Genomic DNA, 23,136 nt, shown 5'->3' on the forward strand with positions numbered 1-23,136 from the left:
TGGAAGAAGGTGTGGACCAAAGTGCAGCGTGGCAGCTCCGGACAGGAGGGCGACTCTGGCAGCTCCGGACAGGAGGGCTGGTCCGTGGAGGAGGCACAGGACAGACCGGGCTGTGGGGTAGCACTGGAGATCTGGTGCGTAGCCTTGACACCACTCCTCCAGGCTGAATGGGATCTCCTGGCGAACTGGGGAAACTGTACCTAGAGCCAGCGGGGGATATCCTGGCCCGAGGACACGTACAGGAGGTCTGGAGAGCAGGGCTGGCACCATCCTCCTGGCTGGATCCTCACCCTACTCCGGCAGATGCGGGGAGCTGGAATGTAGAGCACCGGGCTAAGAACGCGTACTGGACATCTGTAGCACCAAGCTGGCACAAGACGTGCAGGGCTGGGGAGGAGCACAGGAGGCCTGGTGCTTGGGGCTGGCACAGTCTTCACCAGACGGCTAGCACGCACCTCAGGACGAGAATGGAGAGCTGACTCAGGTGACATCAAATCGAGGACATGCTCCATCGGGTGGATGTCGTGCCTCATGCACCAACACAGCAACTCTCTCATTCCTCTCTCCTCCAATCTCCCCATCAACTCCTTCACTGTTTCTGCTTTGCTGTCGTCGCTCACCTCCAATTTCACCCTGACTGGCTCTGGTTCCATCCTCTGCTCCGCCGACCGTCCCGTGTGCCCCCCCAAAATAAATTCTTGGGGCTGCCTCTCCTGGCCACACTGCTTGGTCCTTTGGTGGTGGGTAGTTCTGTAACGATCATCTGTGGAAGAAGGTGTGGACCAAAGCGCAGTGTGGTACATGTTCATACTTTTATTTGAACTGAACACTGAAATAACTAAAATAACAAAGAGAATGAACAAAAACCAAAACAGTCCTGTCAGGTGCAGAAAGACACAAAACAGAAAACAACTACCCACAAAACACAGGTGGGAAAAGGCTACCTAAGTATGGTTCTCAATCAGATACAACGATAGACAGCTGCCTCTGATTGAGAACCACACCCAGCCAAACACACAGAAATAGAAAACATAGAACACAAAACATAGAATGCCCACCCCAACTCATGCCCTGACCAAACCAAAATAGAGACATAAAAAGGATCTCTAAGGTCAGGGAGTGACAAAACCATGCCTGGTTTCCCCGATAATCCATAGTATTCTATTGTTTCCAGTACTCGTCTTAAATGATCTCCAATGTATCGTCCATGTAAAAAATCTATCTGATTAGAATGAATAATATCTGACAAAAACCTTTTAAATTCTATGTGCCAAGTATTTAGCTAGAACTTTTCCATCACAACACTGAAGTTTAAGAGACCTCCAATTTTTTAAATGGACTGGATATAAATGGACTTTATATATACCACTTGGATTCTGTTTCAGTAATAATGAAATCAGACGTTCTTGTTGCGTGTCCGATAATCTGTTGTTTATACAGGAGTGGTTAAAACTTGCTAATATTGGTCCTCTGAGTATATCAAAAAATGTTTGGTATACTTCCACTGGTATGCCATCCAGGTTTGCACACGCTTGGCATTCTCTCAACCAGCTTCACCTGGAATGCTTTTCCAACAGTCTTGAAGGAGTTCCTACATCTGCTGAGCACTAGTTGGCTGCTTTTCCTTCACTCTGTGGTCCAACTCATCCCAAACCATCTCAATTCGGTTGAGGTTGGGTGATTGTGGAGGCCAAGTCATCTGATGCAGCACTCCATCGCTCTCCTTCTTGGTCAAATAGCCCTCACACAGCCTGGAGGTGTGTTGGGTCATTGTGGTATTTAAAAACAAATGATAGTCCCACCAGGAGCAAACCAGATGGGATGGCGTATCGCTGCAGAATGCTGTGGTAGCCATGCTGGTTAAGTGTGCCTTGAATTCTAAATAAATTACCAACAGTGTTAACAGCAAGGTTCGTTCACCTACTCTGTGTCTCACAGCGGTTGGAACCAAAAATCTCAAATTTGGCCTCCTCAGACCAAAGGACAGATTTCCACTGGTCTAATGTCCATTGCTCATGTTTCTTGGCCCCAGCAAGTCTCTTCTTATTTTTGGTGTCCTTTAGTAGTGGTTTCTTTGCAGCAATTTGACCTTGAAGGCCTGATTCATGCAGTCTCCTCTAAATAGTTGATGTTGAGATGTCTGATATTTGAACTCCGTGAAGCATTTATTTGGGCTGCAATTTCTGAGGCTGGTTACTCTAATGAACTTATCCTCTGCAGCAGAGGTAACTCTGGGTCTTCCTTTCATGTGACGGTCCTCATGAGAGCCAGTTTCATCATAGCGCTTGATGGTTTTTGCGTCTGCACTTGAAGAAACTTTTAAAAGTTCTTGTCTTAAAGTAAGGATGGACTGTCGTTTCTTTTTGCTTAGTTGAGCTGTTCTTGCAAAAATATGGACTTGGTCTTTTACCAAATAGGGCTATATTCTGTATATCACCCCTACCTTGTCACAACACAACTGATTGGCTCAAACGCATTAAGGAGGTAAGAAATTCCACAAATTAACTTTTAACAAGGCACATCTGTTAATTGAAACGCATTCCAAGTGACTACCTGGAACAAGGCAACGGGTGGCTACTTTGAAGAATCTCAAATATAAAATATATTTTGATTTGTTTAACACTTTTTTGGTTACTACATGATTCCATATGTGTTATTTCATAGTGTTCATGTCTTCAATACTATTCTACAATGTAGAAAATAGTACAAATAAAGAATTGAATGAGTAGGTGTGTCCAAACATTTAACTGGTACTGTATATATAATGTAAAGGCCATAGTGAGTATAAATGCACATACATAACATTTTTATTCAGTTGTAGATTTAGGAGTACAATGGCAACATGGAACAATTCAGGTCAGATATAGGCTATTATGTCAGACAAAGTGTATGGAGTGAGACACTGTGTGGAGAGACAGTGCATTGCAACATCTTCACATACACAGACACACTTGTCACAAACACAACATGTTTTCAGAAAAGTGGCAAAGTTCACGTCACGTTTCCTTAAATTAAGCCATAACATTCTAGAGGTCACCAGACAAGGGAGAAAGAAAGAGGCAGGATGTAATATGAGGACCATAACCATGGTTGTATTCATTACATCTTGCAACTGAAATCAAACCAAACAGAACCAAACAGAGCAAACGGAACAAAACAGGGAGGGACCTACCTGAATTTGTCCAATAGAAACTTTCAATGAAAAACATTTTCCGTTCCATTTCGGTTTTGCAACAGACAAAATGTTTTGCAGCACGGTCAACATAATGAATACACCCTATGTGTACACTGACTGTGACAATGTCTTACCACAGCCTTGGACACGTCCAATACCATGGTGAAGAAGCAGGTGTTTGAGCTGCTTGCTGCCCTGAGCATGTTCTCCTCTGATGGTTACCGTCTGGCCCTGGATGCCCTGGACCATTACAAGGCAAGTGTCATACAGCCAGACAAGCTTTCACTAATGGACAGAGGCTATGGAAATATATACCATTCATCTACAGGATAAGTTGCCTGATTGTGATTTAGGAAGGATAATGAGAGAAAAATGCTGGGGGGAAAGTACACATAACAGTATGTGTGATTTTGATGAAAGCTGACAGAAATCAGATATGACAAAAAAAAATGTTACATGCTATTTCAGCTCAAAAAACCATCATTAAATAGGATAATTAAAGTCATTTTTATTAATTCCATACATTACTGAATAACCATATGACTTAGCCCCCAGAAATGTCTTCTAGTGTACAGATGTTAGACTGCCTAAGTAACTTAATTCTGTTATCTAGTTACATCCATAGTTGTCAATACATTGATTAATGTTACTTTCTGATCAATATTAAACCATTCCGTGTATGGGGGGGGGGGTGGGGCTGTCCTCACACAGTGTGAGTGAATGATATACAGTATGTCTAATGTGTTCATTTGTCCCGTAGGGTGTGAAGACCCAGCTGTATCGCTTCAGTGTGATCATGAACGAGCTGCAGGCCACAGACAACATGCCCTACATGGTCACCCTCCTCAGTGTCATCAACGCCATCATCTTTGGGACAGACGACCTGCAACAGAGAGACAAGATCCGCAAGGAATTTATTGGTACAGCGCATTGTTTATCTTCACTACTCAGCCACTTGGCAGAGATTCAGTTCATCTGCAAGGTCACACAGTGGCACATTGTTAATGACAAAATGTATACTGAACAAAACTATAAAACGCAACATGCAACCATTTAAAAGATTTTACTGAGTTATAATTGAAATATATTCATTAGGCCCTAATCGAAGGATTTCACATGACTGGGAACACGTATATGTATCTCTTGGTTACAGATAACTTTAAAAAATGTACCGGCGTGGATCAGAAAACCAGTCAGTATCTGGTGTGACCGCCATTTGCCTCATGCAGCGCGACACATCTCCTTCACATAGAGTTGATCAGGGTGTTTATTGTGGCCTGTGTAATGTTGTCCTACTCCTCTTCAATGGTTCGGGCTAGGCCCCTTAGTTCCTGTGATGGGAAATCTGAACGCTACAGCATACAATGACATTCAAGACGATTCCGTGCTTCCAACTTTGTGGCAACAGTTTGGGGAAGACATTTTCCTGTTTCAGCATGACAATGCCCCATGTACAAAGTGAGGTCCATACAGAAATGGCTTGTCGAGAACAGTGTGGCAGAACTTGACTGGCCTGCACAGAGCCCTGACCTCAACCTCATCGAAAACCTTTGGGATGAATTAGAATGCCGACTGTGAGCCAGGCCTAATCTCCCTACATCAGTGCCCGACCTCACTAATGCTCTTGTGGCTGAATGGTAGCAAGTCCCCACAGCAATGTTCCAACATCGAGTGGAATGCCTTCCCAGAAGAGTGGAGGCTGTTATAGCAGCAAAGTAGGGACCAACTCCATATTAATGCCCATGATTTTGGAGTGAGATGTTCGACAAGCAGTTGTCCACATTCTTTTTGTCATGTAGTGTATGTCACTAGGTCCTTCTAGCTACTGTACATGCCTGTCCTCAATCTGTCCCCTATCTTGTCCCCAAACACCTGAATCTTGTGCAAACCTCATATTCAGGGATACAATTATGCATTTGTGTCTGGCATAGATGGTGTTACATTAATCTTTTTTTTGTTTTTGAAAAATATGTGTTTTAATGAAGGGGAAATCAAGATTAGGCCTAGCTACAGTATGCTGTAGATTTGTGTGCTGAAATTGTTGAAGAAATATTGGCATAGTAGGCATATCAAATTTTGATAAACTTGATAAACTTATGCTATGCATAATATTATGGTTCTTGACAGGTTACAGTATTGTCTATCCCAATATTAGACCTCTGATTATTTATTTAATTAATAAGAAGAAGTCTAAGATCATTCCAAAGCGGTCTAATGCCGCGTTCAAAACCACTCAGAACTCACCACTCAAAACTTGGAAATCTCTGACTTCTGACTTCAGTGCGTTCAAGACAACTGGGAACTCAGGGAAAAAACTAGCTCCGAATGGTCATCCAACTCGAAATTCCATGTCAGAAACTCAGGCATCTTTCTAGAGCGTTAACCTAAAGATCACTTACGTCATGATTTAACCTTTTTTTTTTCGAATTCGCAGTTGTCTTGAGAGCACCATTATATTGGGCTAAGTAGGCTATTCTCTATGAACAGGCTTTGATTTATGCCTACCTTTTTATAATGGCCTATTGGCGGCAGTCTAACAAAAGCTTGTCTGAAGTCAAGTCGCCATTCCCTTTCTTTGTGATTTTGCTATTCACGGTAAATGTGAAATACATTTTAGATTTTTTTCAAATAATTCTGTAAATGTAGCCTATTTAAAGTTGTTCCACATCACCACTCTACTGCAAATTGATTTTTGATGCATTCAAAACAACTGGGAACTCAAAAAAAACGAGCTCATAGAGAGAAATTGAGAAGTCATTGATCTTCAGGTAGGAGAATGCTGCATTAGTAACCAAGTGGGAAGGGGAATTTACCACATACGACTGGGAAAATTCCTTTGAACGGACATCCAACTGGTAATTACTGGTGGGAAACTCATCTGTCATCCTGAGTTCCCACTTCTCCCAGATGCTGACCTCTGACGTCACCTAATAAGGAAATTACCTCTGGCAGTTAAATGCAGCAGTTAAATGCAGCAACAAAACATTATTTATAAAATGCAATCTATTAATATGATTTTTTAACACTATAATTTGTTTACAAGCATGATAGCTGTACTTTTAGTTTATGGTTTACACAGCTTGTTTGCCATTCAGTGTTTCTCAATGAATTCAACCACCTGAATGCATCCAACTGGTAAATTCCCACTTTCCACTTGGTTATGAATGCAGCAGAAGTCAAAGCTCTGATATGATGTCTGAGTTTTCGATGTGTATGCCACGCTCAAAACAACTGGGAACTCGGAACTCAGAAATATCAGACTTTCGACTTTAGTGGGTTGGAAAAAACAAGCTCTGACTGGAAAAAATAGTTTTGAACGCTGGTCATCCAACTCGAGTTCCCAGTTGTCTTGAACGCACTGAAGTCTGAGGTCGAAGATTTCCGAGTTGTCTTGAACGCACCATAATTATGTCCTAATCGCTCACCTGCAATTGACTTCACTCGCTGATTCCAGATCATATTTCACAGTGTTCCAACTTTTTAATAACCTACTACAAAGTAGGAAACTGATCAATTGGGAGTTGGATCGTTGTTTTTGTGACTGTCTTTATTAAATGCAGTGTTTCTGTTTTATAGGATTACAATTACTTGATATACTGCCCAAATGTAGGTGAGTGCCTTGACTTACTTCTTCATTTCATTGTGACTTTTTTGTCATGTGCAGATAAGAAATGCCCATGCATTGGTCAAGTACAATATAGTTTGAGTGAAATGTTAAACAAAACCTTTGTTACCTGCACATTTGTCAAAAATGTTGTTGATTTGATGTGCAAGTGGGAAACAAACATTGTAAACAGGCTACTTGTTCAATAGGCCCTTTTTAATTGTGTGTGTGTGTGAGACAGAGATGAGGAGGATGAGGACTTGATCATTCAGTGTGAGGTGTTTGAAGAGGCCATGTCTGAGGATGAGGAGGAGCTGCTGAGGGTCTATGGAGGCATAGACATGAGCAGTCACCAGGAGGTGTTCATCACCCTCTTCAACAAAGTGAGCACAGCTGTCAGCTGCACTGCCATAACACTGCATGTCACCTACTCATGGCTAGTTCCGTAAACAACAAAATTATAAGTGCACTCAAAATAAGGTTTGGTTGTGTGTTGTTCAACCTCAAGGTGAGCAGCTCTCCGTCGTCCCGCCAGCTGCTGTCCATCCTACAAGCCCTGCTGCTGCTGGGGCCCGAGAGGGCTGACATCTGGCAAGCCTTGGAGGCCATCACTAACCGGGCCATTCTGCTGGATCAAGACTGTGAGTCATCACGCTCCTGACACATTCAATAGTTCAATAAGCTGACCTCTAAGAGAGTTATGGGCAAAGGACTGCAGTCTGGGTGAACAGCGTGCGTAGGAAAAATGTTTGTCTTGGTTACATGTCAACAAAATTCAGTAGATTTGAGTGTTTGTGTGTGATTTCTGTGCTCCAGCTCATATGGACTCTTGTGAGATGATTATGCAACGCCTGGTGTTCTCCAAGCGCAGGACAGCTGGTGTCGATGCTGTGGATGGTCTGCCACCCAAGAAGATTGATAAGGCTGTTCAGACCGACATGGTGGACGATGACCAAGAAAGATTGACCAAATGCTCCACAAAAGTGTCCTCTCCTCCACCTTTCCTATATCCCAATTTGATGGGACCAGGTCCCCTTCAGTGCCCACCTCCCCCTCCTCCACCCCCCACTCCACCATTACAACACATTGGAGGTAGAGTACCCCCACCACCAACTCCTCTACCAGGGATGCAGGTGCCCCCAGGGTGCCCTCCCCCTCCTCCACCCCCACCAGGAATGGGCAGTGGAGGACCTCCACCACCCCCACCCTTGCCCGGTATGCCAGGCCTGCCTCCTCCACCACCACCTCCCCCTGGCATAGGTGGCATTGTGGTGGCCCAGAGTAGCCAGTCCCTGGGGTGTGCCTCTGCTGCTGCCTCCAAGGCAGGCCGTTGCCCCACCTTGAGGATGAAAAAGCTCAACTGGCAGAAACTCAGAGCTGTCACTGGTGAGTGGAAAACCTTGGCATCTCTCTTTAATGATCCTCCCCTGTGTTTACAGAGGCAGTCTGCTCTATGTAGGATGGGAAAAGATTGTCTGGTTGGATACTTTTTTGTGAGGTAATTCCAGATGTGTTGTGGTTATTCTGTCCCTCCTTTAACATACACACAGATGGTCATTCCATGTGGACTTCAGCTCAGAAAGTTTCTCCTCTGGAGCCCAACTACTCCAGCATTGAGCAGCTGTTCTGTCTCCCAGTGACCGAACACAAAGACAAGGGGGCAGCTGCTCCTGTCAAAAAGGAGCCTAAAGAGGTGCACTGGTCAACACTCATTACAGCTCTCGTATCTGGAGCACACCAGAAACATGGCTCATTATGAATCCTAAAACAACCTCCCTAACAAAATGTCTATTCCCCTCTTCTCTCTACAGATCTCCTTTATTGACGCAAAGAAGAACTTGAATTTGAACATATTTCTCAAGCAATTCAAATGGTAATTTGTCATTAAGTCGGTATTGATATCAATGTTTTTACCCCATTGAGCTTACTTTTTTTTCTCCATGCTTCTCTATCTAGCTCTCATGATGAGTTTCTGGTGTTGATTCAGAGTGGGGATCGCTCTAAGTTCGATGTGGAGGTCTTGAAGCAGCTTATTAAACTCTTACCTGAGAAACATGAGGTACTGTAGGTACCAGAGACTTTCACAATGTTTGCAAATCACCTTTATTAATACAGCAAACATGGTGGTCTGACTAAAGAGCCTTCCTTTTCTGTCTCAATTTAGATAGATAACCTGAAATCCTTCCTGGGAGAAAAATTAAAGTTGGCCAATGTAGACCGATTCTACATCTCTCTCCTGGCTGTACCATGGTAACTGCTGTTCCTTTTCTCATTTTCATAATTCCTGGCACCTCACTGGAAACTGGATGTAGAGAAGAATCTCTGGCTGTGAGAGTTAACGGAATCTGGTGTCTGTTTTTGTTTGGCACTTCCATGACTTGTCTTTCTTAATTCCCAATGGTATCTCTCTTCCCTGCCATACCATCCCTACTTCGTATCCTCGCTCTCGTGTCTACCCACAGTTACCAGCTGAGGATAGACTGTATGTTGCTGTGTGAGGAGACCACCTCAGTACTGGACATGCTCAAGCCCAAAGCAGAGGTGGTTGAATCAGCATGCCAGTGTAAGTCAACACCAACTTTCCTGTATAAACACCAGTGGTGGAAAAAGTACCCAATAATCATACTTGAGTAAAAGTAAAGATACCTTTTTTATAGAGAATGACTAATGTGAAAGTCACCTAGTAAAAAACTACTAAAGAAAAAGTATTTGGTTTTAAATATACTTAAGTATAAAAAGTACATTTCATTTCTAAGATATACGTAAGGATCTATAGTAAAATTCCTTATATTAAGCAAACCAGGCAGTACAGTTTTTAGAAATGTATGGATAGCCAGGGGCACACTCCAACACTCAGACATAATTTACAAACAAAACATGTGTTAAGTGAGTCCGCCAGATTAGAGGCAGTAGGGATGACCAGGGATGTTCTCTTGATAAGTGCGTCAATTGGACAATTTTTCTGTCCTGCTAAGCATTCAAAATGTACCAAGTACTTTTGGGTGTCAGGGAAAATGTATGGAATAAAAAGTACATTATTTTCTTTAGTAATGTAGTGAAGTAAAAGTTGTCAAATATAAGTAGTAAAATACAGAACCCCAAAAATTACTTAAGTAGTACTTTAAAGTGTTTTTACTTAAGTAGTTTACACCACTGAAACTCATGTTACAATGATTTCCTTATGAATCCATTGCATATTTTTGTAAGCTAGCAGAGGACACAGTAAGATTTATTATGAATAATTGTGTTTGTTAGAACTGTCAAGAGTGGTAACTATTATATGCTGTTCTATGTAGAACAAATTGTTGCTTTGTGCTGGAAATGTTTTAACTATTCAAGTGTTGGTTTTTCAAAATGTCTAAAAGAGCATTTTTTTTTGCGTAGAATGTTTCATTAAAAAAAAAATCTCCCCAGGTCTCAGAATGAGCACTCTCATGCCTAGTTTCTGCAGGCTCATCCTTGATGTGGGAAACTTCCTCAACTATGTAAGTAAGGACTCTCCAAAGGATGGCATTCCTACCTGACAAAGTAATGTTAGGATATCAGTTAGCCTGTAAAAGCTTTCGTGCCGAACCCACAAGTGTTTCAGGTGCCAAGTTTATGGTCATTTTGCAGTTGGTAGGGAGATTCCTAGATGTGTGCAGGAGGGCATGGGACTAAGGAATGTGTTGTATTGGTGAAAAAAAGGTATGTGTTAACTATAGAGGTGCCCATGTTGCTGAGGATCAGAAGTGTCCGGTGCGAGAGAGACCGGTTGAGGTTGTCAGTCAGTTGTACGTACTGAAGGCGTTTGTATCCTGAGGCAGTGAAGAAAGTAGAGGAAGATGGGTCAATGTTGAGGGATGATAAGAGGCTCCCAGTGGGTAGTAGACTTTTGCCAGTACAGAATGATAGGTCTACGAATTAAATGTGCTTCAAGTAAGGCTGGCTTTTTGGTGTTCATTGCCATGGTTATCAACTGTAAAGCTGAAATGGAACGTAAATCACAGAAAATAGGTTTTGTTGTAGCAGCTGCAGAGAAGTACTTGGGTTTACGAGATTTTACTGCAGAAGAGTTACAGGGAGTGTTGAATGGGAGTGTCCCGTTCTCCCAGACCATCGATCAAATAGGGTGGTGGGTTTTTAATGAATGTAGGGTTAGTTGGCAGGCTAATTTGTTTTTTTCCCTTTTTCCTCTTTTTGCATCACAAAGTATAATGGATTTATACTCCAGTCCAGTTGGTGGTGGTAATGTACCATTAATATTGAATGTCAACAATCGATGAAGGATGATGACATTCCACTCACCCGTAAACATGCAACACTTATGCAGTCTGAAAAGCTCTAACTCCTGACTCTCTGCTTGCTCACAGGGAAGTCACACAGGGAACGCTGAGGGCTTTAAGATCAGCTCTCTGCTGAAGCTGACTGAGACTAAGGCCAACAAGAGCCGCATTACCCTGCTCCATCACATTCTGGAGGTAACCCTATCATAAATAATAGCGCTTTAGTGCTTTTCTGAGGATAAAAACAACTTTGTGGTCAGTGCTCCTCACAGAAACCAAACATACTTCACATGGACAATGAAATCAAAATCATAAATAAACTCATGACTTGTTTACAGGAGACAGAGCTGAACCACCCAGAGCTGTTGAACCTTCCTGACGACATTGAGATTTGTGAAAAGGCAGCTGGGTATAAAACCCTTGTTATTCAAACAATTGTTATGAGCTCTGCAATTGATAAACAAATGATTAAATTACATTAAAACATTTATAAATATTGCCTTTTATCCATCAGAGTCAACCTTGACTCCATTCAGGCAGAAGCCAGTGCCTTAGTAAAACGACTGAAAGAAGCGGCAAAGAAAGTCACCAACTCTGTGGACGATGTAAAGGAGCAGTTCGAAAAGGTCATTGAGGTATGAAACCAGTGAATTGTATTCTGTTGTGGTTACCTCCCAAAAATGACTTTTAAAAATAAAACTCTTTTGGAGGTCAACTATACACTAGTGTTCTTTAAAAGGCAAGGGTTCAATCTCGTTTCCCTCCCCAAGGAAAACCTGGAGGCCTGCCTGAATTTGGAAAAGCGGTTTACAGAGATTGTGAGGAAGAAGGGTGACCTGGCACTCTACCTGTGTGAGGATGCAAACCAACTCTCCCTGGAAGAGCTCTTCGGCACCATTAAGACCTTCAGGGGGCTTTTCATCAAAGCCTTAAAGGTCAGAGGAGCACATCACTAATAGACGGAATTCCACAAGTTTTGATAAATGTTGATAATGCATACTGATTTCCATCACTAGTACATTGAAAACAGAGGTTTGGTTATGAAGTTGCCTCAAATCGTATTTCTCAATGTTCTATGCACAGGAAAACCAGAGCAGAAAAGAGCAGGCTGTGAAGGCGGAGAAAAGGAAGAAGCAGCTTGAGGAGGAGGAATCCAAGAGACAGAAGGGGGAGAACGGAAAAATAAGTGAGTTCTTCTGATGGTCCATATCTCCTGTCTGTCAAGAGTCTGTTTTGTATTCTCACTAAGACGATAGAGTAGCCTGCCATGTGGTATCTTAATACATCTCTCTGTCACCAGTCCGGAAAGGACCCCCGCCACAGGACGATGGCTGTATTATCGACCACCTCCTTAATGATATCCGGAAAGGCTTTCATCTCAGGAAGACCCGGTCCAGGTGCGAAATGGATAGCCCCCTCTCTTGTGAAATGAATAGGGATACGGGCCAGCCTGGTAAGGACAAGACGACTCTGACCCTGTCCTGTCTCCAGCTTCACTCCTATACTGAAACATAACCAGGTTTCGCCGATATATAGTACCAGTCAAAAGTTTGGAAACACCATTCAATTCTTTATTTTGACTAATTTCTACATTGTAGAATAATAGTGAAGACATCTGTCGTGTCTTTGGCTATGGCGGATTAAGTGATATGACATGCTATTCTATAAAGTAATTTCTCCGTAATGAATGTTACCTGATTGAGCTAATCATGTAAATGTAATTAACTAGAGAGTCGGGCACCACGAAATAATATTCATAGAGCTGTTATCTTCCGAATAAACTCTTAAAGACCTAGTAATATTTTACATCAACAGCAGTCAATATTAATCGTCATCTTAATTCAGTTTGATCTGAAAGTTGTAAATTCTTGGTTATGCACAAAACCTGGCTAAAATTGGGTTTAATTATTTATTTACTGAATACCTAACTAATTACACATACACATAATTAAATCATAACTTGATTACAAATACGTCATAAAGGAAAACGTCCCTGGTGGGCGGAACAGATATGACAGCTTGTTACACAAAAGAAAAGGGGCTGGGTTTGAGTGAAGGAGCGGGAAGACTGAGGAACAAAGGCCGAAGCTGTGCTATTGTAAATACAGTATTTTATGCATTCTAAATTATTTGGAAAAGGAAAATGCAATAAATATTTACTCTGAGCTGCGCTTTGGTAGGTTGGTGGTAGATGGAAGGCCGTGTTGCCAAACCGAGTCCTTTGTCCTTTGAAGAATGTCTCTGGTGGTCAATTGGTTACGTTGTAGTTATGTCGTTGGGTGATAGACGGGATACTCTGTCTGTTCCTTCCTAACCCTCGTTTGCATCTGCTGTTGTTAACTCAACGGCTAGGAGGTATCACTTCTGTAGTGAATAAGAGTTCAAAGTTCATACCATTCGCAACCAAAGCTCACGTTGATGTTGGCTTCGTTCTGTAGTTATTATCTGAACCAGTCTGACATAGGACCGTCGTCCTCGGAACAGGAGGTTATATTGTGGTCAAGGGCCTATATAGGAAGGGAGAGGAGGGCGTGTTTGAAAAGTTTTATAGACCATGTCCCTTCACAGGGGCGGGCCACTGATTGAGCAGAGCCCTACCTTATGAAAACCCAAATCTCACATTTTAGAAGCTAAAATCACATTTCATCCCATCCCATATTCAAACATTTAAATTGAACCACAATTCTATGTGAATGCGATAACTCTGATGTGTAGACTTTCCACTGTAGAGTTTGTCATCTTATCATTGATGAGAATGTCTCAGATGACTAGCGAACTGACAGATTTGCCTTGACAGCTTTGCACACTCTTGGCATTCTCTCAACCAGCTTCACCTGGAATGCTTTTCCAACGGTCTTGAAGGAGTTCCCACATATGCTGAGCACTTGTTAGCTGCTTTTTCTTCACTCTGTGGTCCAACTCATCCCAAACCATCTCAATTGGGTTGAGGTCAGGTGATTGTGGAGGCCAGGTCATTTGATGCAGCACTCCATCACACTCCTCCTTGGTCAAATAGCCCTTTACACAGCCTGGAGTTGTGTTGGGTCATTGTCCTGTTGAAAAACAAATGATAGTCCCACTAAGCGCAAACCAGATGGGATGGTGTACCGCTGCAGAATGTTGTGGTAGCCATGCTGGTTAAGTGTGCCTTGAATTCTAATTAAATCACTGACCGTGTCACCAGCAAAGCACCCCCACACCCCTCCTTCTGCATACTTCACGGTGGGAACCACACATGCGGAGATCATCCGTTCACCTACTCTACGTCTCACAAAGATAAGGCAGTTGGAACCACAAATCTCAAATTTGGACGACTCAGACCAAAGGACATATTTCCACCAGTCTAATGTCCATTGCTCATGTTTCTTGGCCCAAGCAAGTCCCTTCTTCTTATTGGTCCTTTTAGTAGTGGTTTATTTGACCATGAAGGCCTGATTAACACAGTCTCTTCTGAACAGTTGATGTCTGTTACTTGAACTTCATGAAGCATTTATTTGGGCTGCAATCTGAGGTGCCGTTAACTTTTAATGACCTTATCCTCTACAGCAGAGGTAACTCTGAGTCTTCCTCTCCTGTGGCGGTCCTCATGAGAGCCAGTTTCATCATATCGCTTGATGGTTTATGCGACTGCAATTTTCCGCATTGACTGACCTTCATGTATTAAAGTAACGGACTGTCGTTTCTTTGCTTATTTGAACTGTTCTTGCCATATTATGGACTTGGTCTTTTACCAAATAGTGCTATCTTATGTATACCACCAATACCTTGTCACCAACACAACTGATTGGCTCAAACGCATTAAGAAGGAAAACAATTCCACAAATTTAAGGCACACCTGTTAATTGAAACGTGTTCCAGGTGACTACCTCATGAATCTGGTTGCGAGAATGCCATCATGGCAAAGGGTGACTATTTTGAAGAATTGCAAATATAAAATATATTTTGATTTGTTCAACACTTTTTTTTGGTTACTACATGATTCCATATGTGTTATTTCATAGTTTGTTTTCACTATTCTACAATGTAGAAAATAGTACAAATAAAGAAGCCCTTGAATGAGTGTCAACTTTTGACTGGTACTGTATATTAGGAGAGTAGATTAGCTTTACTATTGTGGCTTCCATCAAAGTAATTGTCTGCTTCATTTCCAGTCTCCCATATATTTTCCCCTAACCCTACCATACCTCCCCTAATTGGAGTAAACTAATGGACAACAACACTTAGGCTTCTACTTCCAGCATGTACATACTATATACATTTTACAGACAGTGTATATTTTACAATAGTTTTGTTTTTAATCCCTTCAGCAACATTCAGCCCCTCCACTCTCTCTGACCACCATCTAGTTTTGATTCATATTTTTCAACTCTGTGATGTTTCACAAAAGTTCTGAACCTTTCTATTCTCAAAAGTTTCTACAAATTGTAAATTAAAGAAACATCTTTGCTAAGAGTTATTGCTCTATTACTTTTTAAATAATCCTCTGTGCTTACATTTGAGCTTTATTGAAGCCACTACCAATTACACCTGCTTAATTTCATCAAGAATGTGTGCTTGGTTGTGCTTCTTTGTATTTTATTTAACAGCACTTGCCAGATTTTAAACATTGCCTGCTTAACTAAGAATGATGGAATGTTAGGAATGCCTGGTACAGTAGACCTGCTCTTCCTCTCTTCAAGCATTAACAGAACCTCTCACTTGCAGGATCAAGTGTCAAGCCTGTAAAAGAAGATGTCAAAGCCTCGGTCTCAGAAGTCTCCAGCACTCCCATTCCCACCCAACCCCAGGCAGAGGAGAGGGCACCAAGAGAAGGAGTGAACGGATTCCCCAGCATACCCAAAGAAATATACCCCCAAAAAACAGCTTTGTCAAAGACTAACCAGCTCCCAGCTGAATCCCAGGATGGAGGGGAGCCTCTGCGAAGCCTCCCCACAGACAATTTGCCACCTCCGGCAATACTAGGAATGGATGTCCTAAATAACACCTCAAGCCCCTCTACCTTCACAGACCTGGCTGAAATCAACCAGAATGTCAACAGTGGCCTGGCGACGGAGGAATTGATGCCTGTGTGCTCACAGAGCAATGGAGAGGGTCAAATTAATGGAGCCTGCACACTGGCTGTCGCTGATATGGATATGATTATAGAGCGCAAGCTGATGGGAAAAACCATTGGCCAAGATGACGTTGAAGGTGAGAGCAGCAGCATGATGGTAAAGACTCTTAGACCAGTTGAGACTGGGGATGACATGGTGGTGAAGATGGTGGCACAGGATAAGGGTGTAACTAACGGACAACAAGACACCAATGGCAACACAGACACCAATGACAACAAGTGTTTGGTCAGTGCGGTGCAAAGCGTTGGAGTGGACTCTAAAGATCTGCTCTCATCGGTATCCGAAGCTCTGCCTTCTTTTGAGTCGGGACCCCTAACACCAGAGGATAAAAAACAGCAGAAGCTCTTTAGAAGAAACAAAAATAAGAGTAATGAAGGTAATGTATTAATTCATTCTAATAAAGATGTTTGGAACTGTGGTCTCCTGACGTGTATGAAAGGGAGATGTTGTCCCCTTTTTTTATGTGGTTTTATTGCATTTTACTTTATATATAGTGTCTGATCATTTGGTGCTGTTTTTAAAAGTTAAGTTTTAGCATGAATGTACTGTTTTTGGAAACCGATCTTAAAAGATTCCCATTTACATCTTATTGAGTCCTTTCATGATCAAATAGTTTGTTTTTGTTTTTTGTTTGACTCTCTAAAGCACAAGGTAACACTGGAAAGCGACACCCTAAATGTAAAAAGGGGTGTGTGTTGCAGTGAGGTAGGTCAAACGACTGGATGGAAAACTAACTGGTGCAAGAGGGACATTTTTATTCAACCCATCAGCACCAAGCCATAATTTCAATTAACAAACGGTCTAACCAGGATCTGGTTTAATCTGATTGTGTCTTGTCCTGCTATTAACACTGTCCTCTTCAGTAAAAATCTTTAAAATCCCTGGTAAACAAATTGTAATGATTTAAGATAAACCACTTTGTCTGGCATTTTGGCTGCTACTTTATGCCCTTTTGTCAGCCTGAATCTTATATCTTGACAAGTCTTAAGATCAACCTGACACCTCAACCGCCACAGTTGAACATTTATCATTTATATCCAAGTACACTTCAATGTCATACCTCAGTAGGAAGAACTTGCTTAGCATTTCTGCTCTGTGTGTGATCTTTTTGAAGGAGTTTGTCTTTGTTTCCTGTACCTCTGTACCCATATGTTGTTGAACTGCCCAACCTCACAACAACCTAAACAGCTAAATGGATTATTTAACCTACTAACCCAATTACTTTTTTTTGTGCTTCCTGTAAACTGTGTCGTTTTGTAAGTCTGTCTTTGCTGAAAGATGTTTTAATTTAAATTAATTTAGTGCTTTAATGATCTAGAGATTGATGCAACCAGTAGCACTATATGATTATTTTGGAAATGAAATGGCATAAGAAACATAATAAAAGTCCATTCTCACCCCTGCCAAGCCTCTTTCTGATCCATCAAATGCAATCGTAACTACAAATGTCGGGATATTATCGCCATACTATTTTAGTCATTGGTATGTCATTTTTATTCCTTCAATCTATTAATTTCAGTCTGTCCTCTCCCTAGGCGATTCCCGGAAGAGGAAGTCAAGAGGGAAGGAAATGTTGAGATGATATTTTTTTCTTCTCCCATACATGGTTTGTGCACATTGCAATGGACTAGGTCTACGTTATATTGGACTAAATTGATTCCTCCAAGATGATATCGGCATGTTCTTTCTTCCTTTGGATGATTTAGTTCTTAAAAATATTGAAATCAACTGAAAAGCTGCCATTGTTCCCTGGCAAGGTTGATTTGTAGCCAACCAAGAAGCTGAGTCATGAACACGTTCCCATGCAGCCTGTTATGTTCCATTAGGCTACTACTGTCTGTGGTCTCTGCACAGCCACAATCCCAGCAAACCTACTGTCACTTTTGAAATAAATGAATGATATATGTTGAAAATAATATAAAATTCCCTTATTTTTACATTATGGATTATTTGAACATCTATAACAGCTGAGTTCATCTGACTCTGGGGAAGTAGATAAAGGGCCACATTGCCAAAATCCCAAAGTATCCCTTTAACTATGGTCTGTCTTTCGCCTTGCAGTTCATGCCCTCTGCCTCTTTATAACCTGTAGTCAGTCCACATGTGTTTAGGTCCACAGTCCACATGTGTCGAGCACCTCTATTAGGGCTTAAAATGTGAGCAGGTATTTGATTATTGTCCCGGGTTTCCCCACTGGGAGCAGTTTGCAGCGGGTTAAAAGAGATTGCCTACTGTAGGCTAGACTAAGCACATGGAGTAATGAGTAGGTCTGTGTTTTCACATGTGAAAGTGATTGCTTTTGATAAAAACGCATTATCTGCAATCACAAAAACTAGTTTGAAAATTCTAACATATATTATAATGGAAAAAATATTTCTGAAAGATGCACCATGCTGCCTTGTCGACAACATGAGAGTGGCACAAATTACTGTTAGATTTGAGAAGGGCACTCCTCCCTCACAGATTTGTCCCTTTCACGCCATGGGTCATAGACCAGTGCACCGTGGCTCAGGTTAATAGAACTCCCTCGTTGTTTACCAACTCCGGTCTTCAAGTACCCCTAACCGCACACATTTTCATTGTAGCCCCCAGACAAACACACCTCATTCAACTCAAGGGCTTGATGATTAGTTTACAAGTTGAATCAGATGTGCTTGTCTGGGGCTACAATAAAAATGTATACTGATGGAGGACTGGAGTAGGGAAACACTGTGCTAGGGCAACAAGCAGATGAGGCGGTGACGTAGGAAGGCCAGGATGTCTCGCTTCCTCTTCCGTCTCTGGTGAAGCTCTTGATTCACCTGGCTAGAGGTTATGCGGTGGGTTTCCAGCTGACCAGTGGAGTCCAGCCGAGGCCACTATGAAGAAGATGGGAGATCACCCGGAACCTAGGGTGGAGATGAAATAGAGTGGGGGTATCTGAGTAAAGTTCTGTCAAGATAATGTCAAGTCGAATTTGAGTGTGTCTCTGCATGCCCGACTGTCAGTCAGTCAGTTGCTACTCAAAGCATAGTCTACCTCGGTAGAGTGTTGCATGGTGATACACTTGGCTCCTACTTCGGTTGACAGACTTTTTCCTGGCCCCAGCGATGGTCAGCAGACTGCACCAAGGGGTGAAGAACAGCAGAGGATCTGATAGGTGCTCAGCTCTTCTGCAATCGAAGTGTTCAATGCAGAATAAAGCATATTTAATGGTGATTAGGTGTCAAATTACTCTTTGCCAATAGTTGAGAAGAACATCTGTGGCTAGGCTAGTCCCAGATGTGTATGTCCACTCACCCACGTCTACTAATCATAGAACAGGGGGTCAAAAAGTTATAGAAAGGATGAGTGAGAGATAATTTACCATCAGAGTAGGAGTGCTGATCTAGGATCAGGTCGACTCTGTCCATATAGTATTCATTATGATCTTAACTTTAGCACAGTGGTGGCTGGTGGGAGGAGGTATAGGAGAATGGCCTCATTGTAATGGCTGGAATGGAATGAATGGAACGGTATCAAAAACACCAAATATATGGAAACCATGTATGACTCCATACCATTTCAGCATTAAAATGAGCCTGTCCTCCTATAGATCCTCCCACCGGCCTCCACCTCTTTTGAAAATTCTTAGTCTGGCGTGTTCTCTTGGGTCACAGTGAACCGTGTACATTAATGAAATATGAGTTAGTACTGTAAATCCATATGTTCCAGCTAGCTAGCTTGCACAGGCATATTAGCTAACATGTGACACCTACTTGTATCACCTGTTATAGATTAACTCAATGACAATGAGCACCCACATGTGCTCCAGTAAAGTTGCCCTCCAAGGCTCTGTGATGCCAATTTAGCAATTTTGTTGCTAGATTTAGCAACTTTTCAGACTACCCTGTCAACTTTCTTTTTTCAAAGAGCACCTAGCAAAATATTTAGCTACTTTAAAAATGTAGTTTAAACTTTTAGCAACTTTTGAAAAGTGTCTCAAACGCTGAAATGCACGCATTTTACCTCTAAATGACACAAAACGATCTTCTCTGTTAAACACTCAGTCACAACACACATGCCTGTGTGCAAAAGTGCGTTGTGATTGACGTCAGCAGCAGGCGCTTAGCTCGTGCACAGGCAGCAGCAGGGCAGCAGCAAATTGCAAGTCATTGTTGCCTGACTGCAGCAATAGTACGGGTTTCTACGAGCCAAACCCAATTATTAATATAGTTGGTCACGAATGTTTGATCTTGAACAGAACTTACATCAATCAACATGCCTCAATCAAAAATGTACAGCCAGAAGTACAGAAAATAGTGGGAGTCTGTACCTGAACAAATGTCAAATCACATTTTTTGCCGAGATGGCCAGTCAATTTGATGTTACGTTAATGTGTATTCTACGTAATGACGCAAATTTACGTTATCACGCAATGACATCACAACGTCATTTAGCAACTTTTAGCAACAAATCAACCTGCCTCTAGCAACTTACCCTGAAAATTAGTTGGCAACACTGCAACCACTCCTCCAGTAGGAACTCCTACAGACAGACACACAGTTTGAGAGCTGGGCAAAATAGCAACATTTGTCTATCTTATCACTTTACAAGGTCCCTGTAACACCTAAAGATTTTGCAATTGTTTTAGATGCCATTCCCTCAGGTGTTGCTATGTTATTCAGGAACGTGTCAAAACCTTACCCTCAGAGCCTACCTTCTATTGACCCTGTTGACTCATCAGTAGGAAAGATTTGTTTCTCATTTGGTCCATTCAACAACAGAGCGATACGAACCTTGTTTCAGCAGGATGTTGTGCCTTATTGGAATGGATTTATTGATAATATCTGTTGGAAAAAGTTTGGATGTTGCCACACATACCTACAAGTTAACCAAATTAAGGAAGTTTCCTTTTAAATTATTCATAATTATTATCCTGCCAACCACTATATGAAGAAATGTTTTACGTCATTTTTTACGTCATGCCATTGTTATGAACGTTTTCAAGCCGCCCTCTGCCGGCGGCGCCATAGTGGTGCCCAAAAGTCGTGATAGACGGAGGCTAATGACTGTTTCATCTAATTACACTATAGGGGCATGGACATATGATGACATTGCTAAAGTAGGCAAATGTTTTGTTGGAAACAACTTTGCCATTATTATCAATTTATCGCTATTCATAACTAGCTACAATAGTGATCCCCTCAAGAGTAGCTCATTTCAGTTCATCATTCATATAGCTTGCTAGCTAGATAGCTGGCTGTGCTAGAAATGATAAAGTCATGCTAATAGTTTCATGCACCTTCCAAATGTGAACTTACAACACAAAAGGACACTTACCAAAGGCTGTTCGTCTATGTCCTCTTGGTTGTGAAAGTAGTTAGCTTAGTGAGGGAATGCAAAATAATATATACAGTACCAGTAAAAAGTTTGGACACACCTACTAATTTTTTTATTTAAAATTCTAAATGTATTTATTTTTACTCTTTTCTACACTGAAGAATAATAGTGAAGACAACAAAACTATGAAAGAACACATGTGGAATCATGTAGTAACCAAAAAAGTGTTAAAAAATATTTGTTATAGTTGAGATTCTTCAAAGTAGCCACCCTTTGCATTGATGACAGCTTTGCACACTCAGCATTCTCTCAATCAGCTTCATGAGGTAGTCACATGGAATGCATTTCAATTAACAGGTGTGTCTTGTTAAGATGCCATTTGTGGAATGTCGTTCTTTCTTAATGCATTTGAGACAATCAGTTGTGTTGTGACAAGGTAGGGGTGGTACACAGAAGATAGCCCTATTTGGTAAAATACCAAGTCCATATTATGGCAAGAACTTTCAGCACAAACAAATGCTTCACAGAGTTCAAGTAACAGACACATCTCAACATCAACTGTTCAGAGGAGATTGTGTGAATAAGGCCTTCATTGTCGAATTGCTGCAAAGAAACCACTACTAAAGGACACCAATAAGAAGAAGGGACTTGCTTGGGCCAAGAAACATGAGCAATGGACATTAGACTGGTGGAAGTCTGTCCTTTGGTCTGAGGAGTCCAAATTTGAGATTTGTAGTTCCAACCATTGTGTCTTTGTGAGACGCAGAATAGGTGAACAGAGGATCTCCGCATGTGTAGTTCCCACCGTGAAGCACGGAGGAGGAGGTGTGGGGGTGCTTTGCTGGTGACACTGTCAGTGATTTATTTAGAATTCAAGGCACACTTAACCAGCATGGCTACCACAGCATTCTGCAGCGATACACCATTCCAATCTGGTTTGCGCTTAGTGGGACTATCATTTGTTTTCAACAGGACAATGACCCAACACACCTGCAGGCTGTGTAAGGGCTATTTGACAAGAAGGAGAGTGATGGAGTGACCTGGTTTGGGATGAGTTGGACCGCAGAGTGAAAGAAAGCAGCCAAAAAGTGCTCAGCATATGTGGGAACTCCTTCAAGACTGTTGGGAAAGCATTCCAGGTGATTCTGGTTGAGAGAATGCCAAGAGTGTGCAAAGCTGTCATCAAGGCAAAGGGTGGCTTTTAAAGGATGGCTACTAAAATATATTTTGATTTGTTGGTTACTACATGATTCCATATGTGTTAATTCATAGTGTGGAATAAGTAGGTGTGTCCAAACGTTTGACTGGTACTATATATACACTACCGTTCAAAAGTTTGGCTCACTTAGAAATGTCCTTGTTTTTTGTCCATTTATATGACATGAAATTGATCAGAATACAGTGTAGACATTGTTAATGTTGTAAATTACTATTGTAGCTGGAAACGGCTGATTTTTTAAATGGAATATCTACATAGGCATACAGAGGCCCATTATCAGCAACTATCACTCCTGTGTTCCAATGGCACGCTGTGTTAGCTAATCCAAGTTGATCTTTTTAAAAGGCTAGTTGGTCATGAGAAAACCCTTTTGCAATTATGTTGGCACAGCTGAAAACTGTTATTCTGTCACGTTCTGACCTTAGTTCCTTTGTTTTGTCTTTGTTTTAGTATGGTCA

The 23,136-nt window shown here is 41.7% G+C and overlaps 1 protein-coding gene and 1 long non-coding RNA gene across 11 annotated transcripts in view; one reads left to right on the forward strand and one right to left on the reverse strand.

The window, feature by feature from the left end:
- Positions 1-19,313, forward strand: part of LOC112261835 (inverted formin-2) — a 30,886-nt gene extending 11,573 nt beyond the window's left edge. For 2 of the 7 annotated variants that reach the window (XM_042330043.1, XM_042330044.1), the window contains 19 exons: positions 3,315-3,430; positions 3,936-4,095; positions 6,752-6,785; positions 7,021-7,162; positions 7,288-7,420; positions 7,596-8,165; positions 8,330-8,472; positions 8,591-8,652; positions 8,736-8,838; positions 8,944-9,029; positions 9,242-9,342; positions 10,194-10,264; positions 11,132-11,239; positions 11,383-11,453; positions 11,559-11,679; positions 11,815-11,979; positions 12,128-12,230; positions 12,345-12,497; positions 15,749-17,560. In XM_042330043.1, coding sequence (XP_042185977.1) covers positions 3,315-3,430; positions 3,936-4,095; positions 6,752-6,785; positions 7,021-7,162; positions 7,288-7,420; positions 7,596-8,165; positions 8,330-8,472; positions 8,591-8,652; positions 8,736-8,838; positions 8,944-9,029; positions 9,242-9,342; positions 10,194-10,264; positions 11,132-11,239; positions 11,383-11,453; positions 11,559-11,679; positions 11,815-11,979; positions 12,128-12,230; positions 12,345-12,497; positions 15,749-16,659 — 3,353 coding nt within the window. In that variant the 3' untranslated portion in view covers positions 16,660-17,560. Of the gene's footprint in view, positions 1-3,314; positions 3,431-3,935; positions 4,096-6,751; positions 6,790-7,020; positions 7,163-7,287; positions 7,421-7,595; positions 8,166-8,329; positions 8,473-8,590; positions 8,653-8,735; positions 8,839-8,943; positions 9,030-9,241; positions 9,343-10,193; positions 10,265-11,131; positions 11,240-11,382; positions 11,454-11,558; positions 11,680-11,814; positions 11,980-12,127; positions 12,231-12,344; positions 12,498-15,748; positions 17,561-17,693 lie in introns of those variants that run through there. The other 5 variants (XM_024437457.2, XR_006084568.1, XM_024437458.2 and 2 more) reach the window with 5 other exon arrangements.
- On the reverse strand, positions 16,897-20,765 carry LOC112261837. 4 transcript variants are annotated; one of them, XR_002955226.2, is made up of 3 exons: positions 20,617-20,765; positions 19,177-19,310; positions 16,897-19,046 (listed from the first exon to the last, which is right to left on the reverse strand). It is a non-coding gene; the product is annotated as an uncharacterized LOC112261837 (long non-coding RNA). The 4 variants fall into 4 exon arrangements; XR_006084569.1 differs by lacking the exon at positions 20,617-20,765 and adding an exon at positions 20,388-20,498; XR_002955224.2 differs by lacking the exon at positions 20,617-20,765 and adding an exon at positions 20,453-20,493.
- Positions 20,766-23,136: the final 2,371 nt, after the last annotated feature.

This window comes from Oncorhynchus tshawytscha, linkage group LG11, assembly GCF_018296145.1.
Source record: "Oncorhynchus tshawytscha isolate Ot180627B linkage group LG11, Otsh_v2.0, whole genome shotgun sequence".
NCBI lineage: Eukaryota > Metazoa > Chordata > Actinopteri > Salmoniformes > Salmonidae > Oncorhynchus > Oncorhynchus tshawytscha.